This window comes from Rhinolophus hipposideros (assembly GCF_964194185.1).
Source record: "Rhinolophus hipposideros genome assembly, chromosome: 17".
Lineage (NCBI taxonomy): Eukaryota > Metazoa > Chordata > Mammalia > Chiroptera > Rhinolophidae > Rhinolophus > Rhinolophus hipposideros.
Window position 1 is genome coordinate 51119910 of NC_138063.1, and position 16264 is coordinate 51136173.

The window sequence follows — 16264 nt, forward strand, 5'->3', positions numbered from 1 at the left end:
ATAAAGAACTCATATAAATTAGAACTTCGTACAAACTATTTCACCAAAAACAATTTCTAGTCTATGTTAGGTTGTCCTTTCGCACTATCTGCTGTGTGTGTGTGTGTGTGTGTGTGTGTGTATGTATTCATATGATATATATATATATTTGTGTGTGTATGTATATATATATACACACACATTTATACAGTGTGATACATATTTGTGTATACATTTTGTGTGCCTGTGCTTACTATACCTTTTCTTACTCCTGCAGAGATGAGGTAATATAAGTTTAATCCCCTTGCAGCAACTCTGGGGATATAACATTAATTAAATTAGAATTTAGTTGTATCAAGTGTCATTTCAAAAGGGGCTGTAAACAGAGCAGAGAATAATTTCTGGATGTAGTGGGGAGTTTTTTGTTTGCTTGCTTGTTTGTTTCTTTTAATGAGAATTATTAAAGTAGAGAAACACACAGCATAGTATAGTAGAAAAAGCAGTACATTTCCAAGTAACATTACATGAGTTTGTCTAGATTTTGCTACAAACCAACTATGTGATCTTGAATAATTCTCTGGTCCTTATTTTTCATGTCTGTAAAACAATAATGCCTATCCTGCCTCAAAACAGGTTGAAATAGTATATGCCATAGCCCGTTAGTGTTATACAGATTTAAGGGGTAACGTTTTATCCAGCTCAAAATGACTTTAAGGTTCATATTTACTAGAGCTAATATGTAAATCCCCACCTTTTGCTTATAAAAAGCTGTGCTTTTGACTGTATTAGCCTAAAACTCATTCGTTCAAACCTCAGTTTCAAAAAATGATAAACGTCTCAATAACAATAATCACCCTGATGCTACGTTATTTTTCGTACTTTCCAATATGATTTTATCCATTTGTTTCCTCGCTGTCAGCTAATTGCCATTTTATGTAAGTTATCTCTTTACATTTATGTGCTCTGATGATTATAGAACCCATTAGAAATGTGATAAAATGTCTCCAACATCAGTTTGTTTATTATTGTATCAAATATTTTTCTCATAATTTGACAAGAATGCTGCCATTTTTCCAGAGGAAATCAAGGGCAGAAAAAATAAAACTGCAGGTCAAGTTCCCCAAAATCAAATGAACAGGGAGAGGCAAAGAAAAAAACTTGCCATTACCTGGTATCTACTGAGGTCACTGGTACCAACACACAGAAACTCTACAGAGGTTAAGAAATAGCAAGAAAAAGAGGGGAGGGAGGGAAGAAGGAAGGAAGGATTGACGGAAGAAAGGATCAAAGGATCCATCCCTGAGAAGCTGGCAAGAAATTGTGTATTCTAGAGACTCATGGGACGCACAGATACTAAAAGACAAAATTTCTCAGCATGATTTACCTAAAGGTAGATGAGGAAAGCGGCAAAGGGAACGTTTCTTCAGTTTCCATATATTCCTTTGGTGATTTTACTACTATATACATTAATATATGCTGAGATTCCCCCAATTTATATATCCTGCTCAAACCGCTCTCCTCAGCTTCTTTTTTGCTAACTGGATAGCTCCAGTTGAATGTCCATAAGCTCCACAAACTCAACGTATCAGCACTGAACTTATCCCAAAGCCTGCTTCTCTTTTCGCCCCTCCTGTGTTCTCTGGTATGAGCCATCCAGTCCTTAGGCTAAAGGACCTACAAGTTCTCTTCTGCTGCTTCCTCTTTTTTATCCTCAGTCACTTACCCATTATTTTTATACCCCATCCCCTCCACTCTCTCCTTCATTTTACACCAGTGTAACAGTCTGCTTCCTTAATTCCTTGCCTACAATCTTGTTCCCCTAGCATCTATTCTCCGGACACAGTGTTGAACTGTAAGACTTCTCAGTGGTTCCCCATCACATACAAAATTGACCCTAATGTGTTATGCATAATATCTGTTCCACCACATTAATTAAATCCCTTGGTGCGGGGAGGGAGAGGAGCTGGGGTTTCATGGTCAAATAAGTTTGGGAAACACCATTAATCTAAAAATGAATTGGTTTGTTCACTACAGGACTTCTCAGAATCATTAAAATTTAATTTGGTAATTGGGAGACACCAAATAAGTACTACATATACATATATACAATGTAACCCAAACTTGTTCTTGAAACCATTTCCTGTAAATCATCGTTATGGACCCAGTTCTGTGGAACATAGTTTTTATAAAGCTGGTTTACCAAATAGACTACATCCTTTACTTGGCCCCTGCTGATTTCTCTATCCTCATATCCCACCATTCTTTGATGTCCCTCAAATTTGATGTTCCAGGAACTCAAGCCTGCTTGTAGTTGCCTCCAGGCACCATACTGTTTCTTTGTTTCGTGCATTTGCTCATACCACCCTCTCTTCTAGGAATTATCTCCCTCCCTTCTTTCCCTTTCTTTTTTCCCCACAACTCATTTCTCTTAAGTCTTCCTTTAAGTTAGGATTCAAGCATTACTCTATGGAAGAAGCTTTCTCTGGCATCCCAATCTCAAAGGACCATACACTCTTCCTCTGTGCTGCTTGAAGGAGGCCTGTATGACTGCAAAACTACAATAGCACCAAACTCTACTCTTAACTCTTCTTGTTAAATTTAAAGAAGTTTACAGGACATCGAAATCAAGCAAATGTATTATTGCAGTTACAAGCCAACTCATTGAAAAATGGTCAGCCCCAATAAGTTATTTGTCTTGTATTTTCCACATTGATTCAACTAATTGAATCCTTATGTTATTTAACATGTTTTTCAGTCCCCCATAATTCCTGTAAACTGCTTACTGAAAACTGTGTACTGATTATAAATATAAAATCTTGATTAGATCCAGGTTTGATTCTTTGGCAGCTGCTTTCCAAATATGGTATTGTATAATTCCTGTTGTTCCACATCACAAAGCACGTGTATCTATTTGTCCCACTTTCAGAACAGTCAACTAAGTTACTGTACTGTGCCAGACATACTAAGATATCTTACTTTGCCCTGTAATATGCTGACAATAATTACAAGCTAGGATGAGAAGGTGGGACAATATAGATACTCCAGGGACTAGAGGGAGAATACTCAGGGATCACAGACAGTTATTGCCATACTTGAATGTCTCTTTATGTTAATGGTAGAGTGCATGTATAGATGGGGTCAGCTTCCTTAATCTCCAAGAAAGCACAGTCCACCAGAACAATCAGAGATGAACTGACCATAGCTTTTTGGAGTATGGGTAGTCTAAGTAATATATAATAAAGAAATTTAAAAATCACAAATCTATTACAAGACAATTTCATCTATTTTTATAAAAGACAATTCATTAAACGTAAAACTCAGCACTTTAGTGTTTGATTTTGATCGTGTCTTCACTTAACTGTGCTGATACACTCAGACTGCTCTAATCTTTAGAATTGTTTGCTAGATGATTTTCTGTTTTTGTGACTCTTCCCTCCCTATCTGTGAGCTATCACTGATGCTCTAAAATGTGTCTAAATAAGTAACTTCCTTAGGCCTTCTCATTTGTTTTTTGAAATTTTCTGTGGTCTCAGAATTAAAACATCCAAGTTTGCTAGAATGCTCCACTGTGTTTCACACAGTTGAAATTGAGAAGTAACAACCAGTTGTATAATTGTTACCGTATTATTTAATTCAGAGAATATTAGAATTTACATTTTTATCAAGTTGTGCACTAAAAGCGTTTAATTTTATAAGCATTATCCATTATTTTAAATAAACCTAATACTTTTACTTATGTTTTTTTTTATTAGATTACTCCACCACCTTCACTGTCAGATCCACTTAAAGAGCTTTTTCGGCAACAGGAAGTTGTAAGGATGAAACTACGTTTGCAACACAGTATTGAAAGGGTAAGAAACGTTTACATTTATATTTATGCTAAAAGTAACTATTTTAGCAATACATTATAATGGCCTACAGTTTTTTATTAGTGAATTTTCCTTATTTAGAACCATTTTGGGAAATGGTTTGCCACTTTGTGCTTATGCCTGCCATTAGACGGAGACATCTTAAGCCTGTTTTAGGATAGCTGCTTCCATGTTACAATTCATATTGAATATATTTTTGATGTATAAAAATCTCTAATTTTTTGTTATCATTTTTTGAATTTGCAGAACTATAACAGAATTCCTAGTTGAACATTTGGATTTCCACATTTTCGAATTGTTTCTTGGTACCAGCTACTTTAGTGTAGAAAAACTTAAGAAAGGCTGTCCTGACTCATCCTTACAAGTCTGCCTTAGTATTCCAGTTTCTGGTGGTTAGTCTTAGCATGAAATGACCGGGGGGAAAAAAACCTATCTGATTATTTATAGAAAATAAAAGTTATTTCACTTAGATTAACAAAAATATAACATAATTTTAATATTTTGGGAGGGTCAGGGACTTCTGAAAATATGATACGAGCTGTGATCCTTCTTCACAGAGATGCACCCATACGCATACAAGCAAAACTTTGTATACAATTTCTTAGATTCATACATGATTGGTTCCCTAAGGCAGAGGTTCTTAATCTTTTTTTGTACCATGGACCCCTGTAACAATCTGGTAAATATAAAACCTTTTCTCAGAATAATGTTTTTCAATGAATAAAATAAATTTAAAGCATTATAACCGAGAACACCAAATAAGCACTGATACAGAACTTGCAGTATTGTGCATTACCCATGTCAGTGAGCAATTTGTTAACAGTGAGAAGTTAGGTCATATTAACATATATAAATAGCTGTTTGAACCATCAGGCAGGCACAAAAGCCATGCCGCCTTAACAGACAGTTAAGCATCGTCATTTGAAATATGCAGTTTGAGGAACTTAAACATCATGAAAATGACTCACATCCTTCCACATATGGACCAAAAAAAATTTAGAATTGCAAAATACTAGAAAGCATCTTAAATGACCAATATCAGAAGAAACAACTTTACCATTTTGGTGGCTAAGTAAACTACTAGCTGCAAAATTGCTCTATAGTTGGCCAGCTCTGTTGCATAGTTATCTCTACACGGAAAAACTGCCATCATGTGTCATATGGTAGTAGGTCTAATAACTATTGGAATTTCAAAGAAGAAATTAGTATAAAAATTGGGGGGCAGTATCTGCAACACTGTAATATGAATTGAAAATATTTATGATTTCTATGGATGACAAAGTTATAGATAGTTCTCTGACATTGGTATGGTTTGTGGCCTACATTCATAATTAAAAGAAGTGCCACTTGCAGGTTAGTGAAAATAAAGACATACTTTTTCCCATCTAGGTTCACAGATGACCCTTCCCTCGTTCTGTCCATAAGTTTCTTGTGAGTATGAGGAACCCAGGTTAAGAACCACTGTTCTGGGATCATTTTTTCAATAGGAAATAATATTTGAATGATACACTAAATGAATGATCACAACTTGCAACCAAAGCCTATCACCCCTAGAGCCTCCTCAAGAACCAAGTGGAAGCAGTGCTTTGGGATACGCATAATCCATTCTCAAAAGACATTGTTTTAAACAGTGTATTTCTTTTTCATATAGTATTAAGGGATTTTGGATTATTGCTCTTGATCTCTGAAGGACTACAACCAACTTATTTTTTAGGAAGTTTTTTCTTCTAGTTATTTTTTCTTAGTGTCTGATCAAGTTTGGGGATATTTATCACTCAAAGTCTCACCTTAAACTTGTACTTAAATTAAAAACCCTAGGTGTTGACTTACCTTTTCTCTTTGCAATATCATTTGTCACGTAAGAATTTATAAGGGATTAAATAAGACTGTGTTTCTTTGTCTTTTTCACTAAATTATAAATACAGTAAAACTACAACAGTACATATTTGGAAATAATGTGGCCACATTCTCCAATGGGAGGTGGATAGAGTTCTTGTCAGATGAAGGAAGAATAGGGAACATGGTGGGGAGAAGACCAACCGTATCCTTAGAATTGTCCCAGCCATCTAGATGGGGCTAAAAAAAAAAGATAACAAGTGTTGGCAAGGATGTGAAAAAACTGGAACCCTTATACATTGGTGGCAATATAAAATAATACAACTGCTATTGAAAACAGTAATTCAACATAGAATTACTATATGACCTAGCAGTTCTACTTCTGGTTATTTACTCAAGAGAAATAAAAACACATCTAAACAAAAACTTGAGCATGAATGTTCATAGCATTATTCATGATAGCCCAAAGGTGGAAACAACCCAAAAGACCATCAATTGATGAATGGATAAATAAAATGTACTCGTATACTCATACACTGAAATATTATTCCGCCATAGAAAGGAACGATGTACTGATACATGCTACAACACAGATGAACCTTGAAAATATGCAACATGAAAGAAGCCAGTCACAAAAAACCACATATTGTGTGATTCCATTTATATGAAATGTTCAGAATAGGTAAATCCATAGAAACAAAAAATAGAGTAGTGGTTGTAGGGAAAGAAGGGGAATGGCGAGTGATTGCTGATGGGTTTGAGGTTCCTTTTTTGAAGTGATGAAAGTGTTCTGGAATTTGTGGTGATGATTGAACATCTCGGTGAATATACTAAAAGTCACTATTGTATACTTTGAAAGATAATTTTTAAAAAGAGACTGCCAATTTAGAAAGAAAATTTACTTATATGTTTAGGATACTAGGAGTTGTCAAATTTCTCAGGCTTACTATGTGGAAAAAACTACTCTGAGATTCAGGTTCTTTAGTGTATTTTAAGTGATTTTTATTTTATTTGAAAACAAGTGCTTGAAGAATTGACTTATTTTTTTAATTTTTTGTTCAACTAGGAAAAACTCATTGTATCTAATGAACAGGAAGTTCTACGAGTTCATTACAGAGCTGCAAGAACATTGGCAAATCAAACACTGCCATTTAGTGCATGCACTGTTTTACTGGACGCAGAAGTCTACAGTGTGCCGCTGGATGCTCAGGTAGAGGGCTCATTGGTACGGTTAGAGCGCTCTGAAAACTTGGCTGTTTTCGTAATCGGTTTCTATAGAAGAAACTTAAATTCAACGAGCAATAAAGTTCAAAGGATAAAAACAACTCCTTCAGATTAAAGTACTCCCAGATCACCTGATTCTGTATTTTATAAAGTCCTCTAACGTATGTCTGATAATGATTATAATATAAAGCCTTATGTTATAAAAACAGTTGTGTTTAGGATATTACAAAACAGATACATGTTTAGGATAGTGCCCTTGTAGGTAACTTGTAATTTGTTTCTAACGTGGATATTTATATGTTCAATTCTGGCCTTTAAGCAACTGGAAAGCTACTGTAAGCTGGAAAACAAGACAGGTAGATTGAACTTTTAGGTTGTGACATTGCTGAAATAGGCCCAGGCTTTTGTTTTGATCTTGAGTATTGTTGGAATAAATTAATATACCATACGTCCTTATGTAACATAGTCAGTAGGTTCTGTGATTTTAAACACAATGACATAATAAAACTAGTGTTACCATAGGCTAATTGGCATAAACAAGAGTGAAGTTCCTATGGCATCCTTTCAACATTATAATGAAACCACATAGAACAATACATTGTTACTTGAGGACCTACAATAATTGTGAAAAACTGTAGTTATATCTTGAACAAAGTTTACTGCCCCATATAAATTACATGAATTCAGATACAGTCATATCTGTTCTCAGAATTTTTTTGTGCTTTGTAAACAGGAATGCAATTCATTGGTCATAAGAGAATATGATGAGGTGCGATCTAAAAATGAGGTGAATATTTACATTTTTAAAAATTTATTACAGTAAAAGACATATTGCCATTAACCCCCTCAAAAATACTCCTCCTCATTTTGAACACACTTATTATCCCATTGTTCTTGCCACTTTCTGAAGCAGTTCTGGAAGTCCTCTTTCATGAGGACTTTAGTTGTGCTGTCATGGCTGCCTCAATGTCCTGAATCATTTTGACTTTGGGAAAGAGCTAGAAGTCTCACAGTGCCAGATCCCGTGAATAAGGTGGATGAGGATACACCATAATGGTTTTTTCTTGACAGAATTTGCCGTATACCAGAAGCGATGTGTGACACAGAGCGTTGTCATGATGGAGGATGACTTACGACACCCTTTAAAACACACCTCTCAACCATAGCTCACACCCGACTGACTGCACCGAGCAAGGTGAAACTTATCACACACTGCTCGCAGTATGGAAGATCCCTGCCTTTCTGTTGGATGGCACTCAGCAGCATTCACCGCATTTTGTAATCACAACAGAAAGGCTCTGTGTCACACACATCATTTCTGGTACAGCAATTTCTGTCAGATGAAAACATTACAGTGTGTCCTCATCCAGCTGATTCACCAGATCTGGCACCGAGTGACTTCTGCCTCTTCCCCAAAGTCAAAATGACCATGAAAGGTAAATGTTTTGAATCAATTCCGAACATCAAGGCAGCCACGACAGCGCAACTAAAGACACTCACGAAAGAGGACTTCCAGAACTGCTTCAGAAAGTGGCAAGAATGATGGGATAAGTGTGTTCGAAGCAAGGGGGAGTATTTTGAGGGAGATTAGTGGCAGTGTGTCTCTTACTGTAATAATTTTTTAAAAAAACATTCGCTGTATTCTTTGATCACACCTCATATAATGATTAAAGAGTATAAAACACCGGTAGTCAGGATGGTGGAGTAGGTAAACACTGTGCTCTCCTCCTACAACCACCTCAAAATTACAACTAAACTACAGAACAACCATCACTGAGAATTGCCAGAAGTCTACCTGAACAGAAGTCCTGTATAACTGAGGATATACAGAAAAAGCCACCTCGAAACTGGTAGAAGGGGTAGTGACACAGTACGAGCTGGTCCCACGCCCACATCTGGCAGTTAAAAATTGGGATTTCTCAGCTGCGGATATTCCCCCTTGAGGAGCGAGGGGTCCCAGCCCAGAATTCCAGTGCCAGGAGGAGAAGTCCCCATAATGTCTGCTGTGTAAACCAGTGGAGATTGGGGTTGAGTGAGACGAAGGGCTGTTTTGGAGTCTCTGGTGTTCTTAAAGGGCCCGTGTACAGTCTTACTCACTGACACATTCACTTGCTCTGAGCTCCGGGGGGCGGGAGGGGAGGGGGGGCAGCAGCTCAAAAGGTTCCAGGGACATACGGGAAGGAACTGAATTGTCTGGTTTCAGGGCTAGGGCTAGAGGGGCAGCTTTCTCACAGACAGAAGTGCTAGCAGAAGCCATTGTCCCTTTGTTGAGCCCTCTCCACTCCCAATGTGTAGACACAGGTGAGCACCATGTTTGAATCTACGTCAACCTGGCTAACATCATTCACCTTGCCATGGTGGTTTCCTGAGGCCCCGCCCCTGCCACCCAAGCTGCTTCCAGTGGCTGTTCCATACAAAGAGCCTATCTTGGCTCATGCTACAGACTTTCCCAGTACCTCTAAAAAGTTCATAAACCCCAAACAAGCAGCATCTGGCCTCAGCCAAGACCCTTACATGTGTTGCCTACAAGGCACTCACTTCAGATCACAAGACACACAGAGACTAAAAGTAAAGGGATGGAAAAAGATACTTCATAAAAAGGGAAACGAAAAACAGAAAAAACTGGGGTAGCAATACTTATGCCAGACAAAATAGACTTTAAAACAAAGGCTGTTAGACAAAAAAGGACTCAGTAATTCCATTTACGGGTATTTATCCAAAGAAACCCAAAACACTAATTCAAAAAGACATGCACACATATGTTTCATTGCAGCTTTATTTACAGTAGCCAAGATATGGAAGCAACCTAAGTGTCCATCAATAGATGAATGGGTAAAGATGTGATACGTAGGGGCGGCTGGTTAGCTCAGTTGGTTAGAGTATGGTGCTCTTAACAACAAGGTTGCCAGTTCAGTCCCCACATGGGCCACTGTGAGCTGCACCCTCCACAACTAGTTTGAAACTACTATTTGACTTGGAGCTGACGGGCCCTGGAAAAACACACTTAAATAAGTAAAAGTTTGAATGAATGAATGATACATATATGCAATGGAACATTACTCAGCCATAAAAAAAGAAAACCTTGCCAACTGCAACAACATGGGTAGAGCGAGAGGGAATGATTATGCTGAGTGAAATAAGTCAGGCAGACAAATACCATGTGATTTCACTTATTTGTAGCATCTGAAAAACAAAATAAACAAAACAGAAACAAACTCATAGATACCAAGAACATTTTGATGGTTGCCGGATGGGAGTGGGGTTGGGGGTGGATGAAAGGGAGAAGGGATTAAGAGGTACAGATTGTTACAAAATAATCCTACTGATGTAAAGTGTAGCATAGGGAATATAATACAGTCAATAATATTGTAATAATTATGTATGGTGTCAGATGGGTACTAGATTTATTAGGGTTATCATTTCACAAGTTATATAAATGTTTAATCACTTAGGTTGTGTACTTGAAACTAATATAATATCATATGTCATCTGTAATTGAAAATAAATTATTTAAAAACAAAATAACAAGTATAAACACAGACAATGAAGGATTATCCCAAAAATAAAAGACTAGGAATCGCTGTTGTAAATCAGACAAACTAGAAACACAAAGGACATAAGGTATATTACAGAGAAAGTTACTTCTTCTGATCTAGTTTAATTTCCTTTATTTTTCTCATCTGTAAAAATAAAGGAAATTAAACTAGATCAGTAGATTTCAAACTTTCTGAAGCTACCGACTTTAAATTAAAGCATTCAGAGATACTGGAAAAAGCTATTAAAATGAATAATTGGATCTTAAAAAAGAACTACAATATTTGACTCTAAGGAAATAGACAATGGAAAGGACTTTCCATACTTTCCAACTTGAAAGATTTTAAAGGGAAGAATGAATGGTTTTTAGTAACTGAAATGAATGGTTTAAACTGAAATGAACAGTTTAGTCATCTTGCTAAAGACTGGGCTAGACCATGTGATATCTTTAGGTCTTTTTGTTTCATGCAATTATAGAGTAATGAACCAATTTTAGAGCAATATAAATCAAGCTATAAGGGAAATCTCTGTAGATTTCTAATTCAGAATGAATAGTTGTGTAGGCACACCTGTTTATTTTTCCTTCCTCCTAAAACTTATTCAAGTAACAAAAGACATAAAAATAAAATAAAATCCATAGCAGAGATGGAAATAGAGATGGAAAGCCACTGTACGAGGACGTTCAGACATTTTTGATGGAAGACTAATGAAAACATATTGATAGTTAATGAAATACAGCAGAATTGAGGGATCTATAGCCCCAGATGGGTTATAAAGAGAATTTCAAAAACATTTCAATTTTCCCAAGAAACCCTCAGAATTATTCCAAAATCAGAGACTAAAGAGATCAGTCTACAATCAGCCTAATAATTAAAGGGCAGAATAGTCATTCACTTGAGGAAAACTGTTACGCATCCTTTTACAGCCAGCTTTAGGGTGAAAGATCTCTCGACTGAGTAGCGTATCATTTGAGAACAGCCTCTGAGGAACTAAAAAAGTCTGCCTGTCCTGAGTATGAGCTTGGATCATAAACTAGCCTACTCTGTTATCCTACTTCTGTCCTTTTAAAATGAACTTGTAATATAAAAAAAGATTCAACAAAACAATGTGAAGTAGTCAGAACATCTTACTTGAGGACCAAGGAGGAAGTGATAATGGCTAAAAATGTGATACGTGGATGTCACTTTGATAGCACTGATAGTAATAGTAGTAGTAATAATTATAGCAAATGTTTCTTGGTTTGAGTGCTTCCTATCTGTCCAAGCATTAAGAGACTCAAAATTCTCAAAACAAGATTGAAAGAGGTATTTTTATCCCATTTTACAGAATAGAAAATTGAGAGTACATAATTAGTTCAAGAGTACACAGTAAGATACAAAGCTGACAGTTAAGTAGTCTCTTAATTCCAAAACTAGTAGTCTTAAGAGTTGATACAGAGTTTCTTTATGAGCACTCTAAAATATTGGTTAGTCCTGGAAAAAATGTCTGCCTGTCTCCCACCTTAACACTTTTTCTCCTTACATTAATGTTAATGGATAAACTTTAACATTAAGTTAAATATGAAATCAATTATACTTTAAAAAGAATGTCACAGGCATAATAGCTCATATCACATGCCTTTTTGAGAAATATCTTTGACTCACGGAGTCGTAGGATTCTATTTCATTCTTAACTAAACCCAGCATCCTAAGAACTCTAATAACAAATCTGTCTACTCAATATGGAAATAAATGCTTTATCAAATTTTTTAATATTCAAATTATATTTTATCCTTTCAAAGTATATTTCCATTATTCCTTAAAAAGTTAAATATACCATAAAAATACATAATGGCATATAGATTTTAAGTGGGTTATTGTATTTTATGATATTCAACTACTTTTAATGTTCTCTTTCAGTCTGATGACAGTAAAACTTCTGTGAGGGATCGCTTTAATGCAAGACAGTTCATGTCTTGGTTACAAGATGTGGATGATAAATTTGACAAATTAAAGGTATGTATGTTGAGAAGTTCTGTTTAAATGGTTGCTTCCCACTTCATGACCAATATTGCATCTATATTAGAGAGGAATGATTAGGAAGAGAAATACTGGTTAGTCATGAATCCTCATGCCAGGCCACAATTAGAAGGTAAAGGAAAATAAAATCCACAAGTCTTATTTTTCAGGACCAATGTAGTATAAAAGATGAAACTACCACAGAAAAAGAAATTTCTAATGGGGCTCTTCATACTTATCATTCAGTATTCACATTTGATTATAGTTCTAACAGGAAAGAATGGGAAAACAATAAGAGAAGGAATATATTTTACAAATAATCTGTCAATAAAATTATTTGATTTTAGATTTTCAGTAATTTCAAATCACTTCTCCTTAGACTTTCGTGATTTTGATTACTTGATTATCAAATGTTTTTGTGATTTTGATTATTTGATTGTCAAATGTTTTTTATTTGAAATCTCATTATATGAAACAACAATTTCAAATTACAGTCTATAAGATAAGATGATTGTTAAGTTATAGACCCAGGTAGATGGCGTATATATACAGAAAGGGTAAAACAGAAACGGATGTGTAACTCATAAACATTTTATACTCGTAATATATTTATGTTAATCCCTAAAGAAACGATGGATGAAACTAATTTTTAAACAAAGCAAATTTAATAGAATAATTAACTCTTTTCTTCTTTTAAATAGACCTGTCTTTTAATGAGGCAACAACATGAAGCTGCAGCTTTAAATGCTGTTCAGAGATTAGAATGGCAGCTCAAACTCCAGGAACTTGATCCTGCCACCTATAAATCTATCAGCATTTACGAAATCCAGGAGTTTTATGTTCCCCTTGTTGATGTTAATGATGACTTTGAATTGACTCCTATATAGCAGCCATTACTTCCTGTTGTGGTGTCCTAAACTGATGAGGCTCAAGAGTATTATACTGTTGAATACTGCCTTTTGACAAAAATACTGATACTATGCCTTTACAGTTGTTTAGTAAAGTTCAACTAAAGTTGGTTATGTAGTAAACACTGTCATTTTATAAAAAATGAAAAGAATAATTTTGGATCTTAAATCCAAACAGCTTCTAACCGAAAACTGTTATTTATATTGGTGAAAGGTAACTTGCATTGGAGCATGTTGGCAGGCTGTGGTAGATATTGAAAAAGTTGAGAATCTGCTAATGGCGCTGGAAGTTGTTAGCATTCTTAGTAACAAGATAACCACTAGTATGCAAATCTCCTTTGAGTTTTATGAAAATATATCAGTAAACTAAAAGGTTCAGTTCCTACCAAATAGTTTCTAATGTGGAATAAAAACTTGGCACAAAATTTCTTCTGTTTATTATGTATGTAAATTGTACAGTTTTCATTTCAAAAGTTTTAATATTGTCTTCCTTTTTAATAACTTATTTTATACATATTGTGCAGATGTAAATCTTGTAATTAATGGTCAGAATGTATACAAAGGGATTGGTAGTCAAACATGTACAAAGAAATTGTAAAACTGTTTTGTCTGTTTTATTGGACCAAAGTTGTAGTTTGTATGGAGTGTAGTAGTAGTGTATTCAGGTAGCAAAACTTTTAAATAAGGCATGTATATGTTTGAGTTAGCTTGTTTTCATCATCATAATTGCAAAATTGTGACTGAGTTGTATTGCATGCTTTCTATAATTTAACTCTCCATAAGTGATGCCGAAAGTAGTGTACGGTGTTTCATACTGGTCTCCTGGTATAATACCTAAGACTTACTATGTTACACATATTATTTAGAATTAGTCATACAAAGAAACAGCTCTTTTTTCATCTCATGATAGAACCTGTTCTCTCCCTCTCTCCCCCCAAAAAAATGCCTTCGAATGAAAATTCTGAAATTGTAAATGTCTATTTTAATACTCAAGTATGAAAGAATCTGTGAATATATGTAAATATGTTTAATAAATTTTATTGGTTATGTTAAATCATTGTAAAACTTTTTTACATTGCTTAAATATAACATTTTAAGCTTAATAACCTTTGCACTTTTAAAATAAAAACTGAGTACTCAAATGAAAAAGAAGATACTTGATCGTCAAAATAAGTAAAAGAAACAGGCATATGCCAATTGAACTCTGCAATGTTTATGAAAAATTCATTCATATGCTGTATTTTTTTTCCTTGTCGTAAGAGCAAAACATAATTTTCAGAATTTTATAATTAAGATTTGGTATGTATGCTGTTTTTAATAAAATAATTAGCAATATACTTAGAAAAAGTCCAGTTTCTCCTATAACATGATATAGATGAAATATTCAGGAATATTTCAGATCTGAAACCTGCTGCTAAATTTATTAAACATTTTTGAAAGGAAAATTAGGTTATATGTAAAATTGATTTTACGTATATGAGATAAAATTTACAGAACTTTCCATAATACTTTCTAGAATTATAAAATAATACTGAGTATATTTTATTCTGATAGAGAAAAGTAAAAAGAATATATGAGGAATAAAGTGATTTAAATTCAGCTTTCAAGTTGGAAATTCCAGCTACTGGAGCAAATGTAAAAATTGAAGTTTTTGAGTGCAAAGGTACATATTAAGCTTAGGGAATTTTTGAATTTTTATGTCAATTTATATTTTAATTCATATTGTACTTGGCATGCGCAATAAAGCAGCACGTGTAAAAAATACACAGTGCAAGGACTTTATTATAAAAGTTGGGATGTAGTAGTGTTTAGAAATTTAGATGAGAGATTTTGGCCTTTTTATTGGATAAATGGGGCCAAGAAAGGCAGGGTAGATTTTGAAGCACTGGTTTTGTTGAAGTTAAGTTTATTAAGGCTGGGAACATTCAAAGCAAATTTATAAAAGCAATACTTTTTAATATGAAAAACTTAATGCAAATTTTTATACTTTTGCCTAAAAATAAAAAACCAGATTATTGCACAGTGAAGTCACAGAAAATGAGAGGGGTAAGTTTATGCAGCATTTTGTTCTGATGGTCCAACCCGAGAGGACGGGTTGGGAGGATCACAGTTTGGCCAAGCAGAACAAGCTGCAGAAGAGAAAAGGTAAGCAAGCAGGAATCTGGTGTAATTTAGTCATCCCAGCTTTTTAGCACTAATTAGTTCTCACCCTCTTCAGTGGTACCTCAAGTTGCTGGAGCCTCTCTGCCATGATTCTGCTTCTGCAGATTTCCTTTGTAAAATGACTCAAAGCTAATCAAGATAGCTTAAAAGAAAAGTGAATGCCTTCTCGGTGAGAATTTATACTTACGTAAGTAGTTAAGAGCTTCTGATATTAAAGATACTCTGAAGCTTGGAAATGCTAGAAAAAACTTACAATGAAGTATATGCCTAAAGAGATTTAGGATTCTAAAATAAATAAAGGATGGTTAGTTTAATCAGTGATTTTTTTTTAACTATTCAAATATCATGAACAAGAGACTAAATTGTACCTAAGGATTTGTATTTCTTTAAATCTTGTTCTAAATCATATCTGTTTAATAAATGACTAGTTGATATTTGTGCATGTTATTTAATAAAGAGTTATATTTTTATAGAAAAAAAAAAACGAGTGAGATGTGTGCTAAATTTTTTTTCCCACTCCATATGATTAATGTTTACTAGGGCAGCTAGCAAAGTTGCAGAAATATTCATTTGGGGGAAACAAATAGCACCTGAAGAGTCAGCCTTTCCAATTCAAGTCTATTCAGTGATATCTCAAAAATGAATTTTAACTATTAAACATACTACAAACTTCATAACTGCAAAAATCTCAAGCAAAAACCCCATGGAGCTCATTTTAATGGACTTAAGAATTATACAGTTAATTCTAGAAATC

General features: G+C 34.7%; 1 protein-coding gene across 3 annotated transcripts in view; it reads left to right on the plus strand.

The window, feature by feature from the left end:
* The window catches only part of ANKRD12 (ankyrin repeat domain 12), a 130561-nt gene extending 114578 nt beyond the window's left edge, over positions 1 to 15983 (plus strand). For all 3 annotated transcript variants that reach the window (XM_081079025.1, XM_081079027.1, XM_081079026.1), the window contains 4 exons: positions 3732 to 3830; positions 6751 to 6894; positions 12341 to 12436; positions 13141 to 15983. In XM_081079025.1, coding sequence (XP_080935151.1) covers positions 3732 to 3830; positions 6751 to 6894; positions 12341 to 12436; positions 13141 to 13326 — 525 coding nt within the window. In that variant the 3' untranslated portion in view covers positions 13327 to 15983. The remainder of the gene's footprint in view (positions 1 to 3731; positions 3831 to 6750; positions 6895 to 12340; positions 12437 to 13140) is intronic.
* The last annotated feature ends 281 nt before the right edge of the window (positions 15984 to 16264 follow it).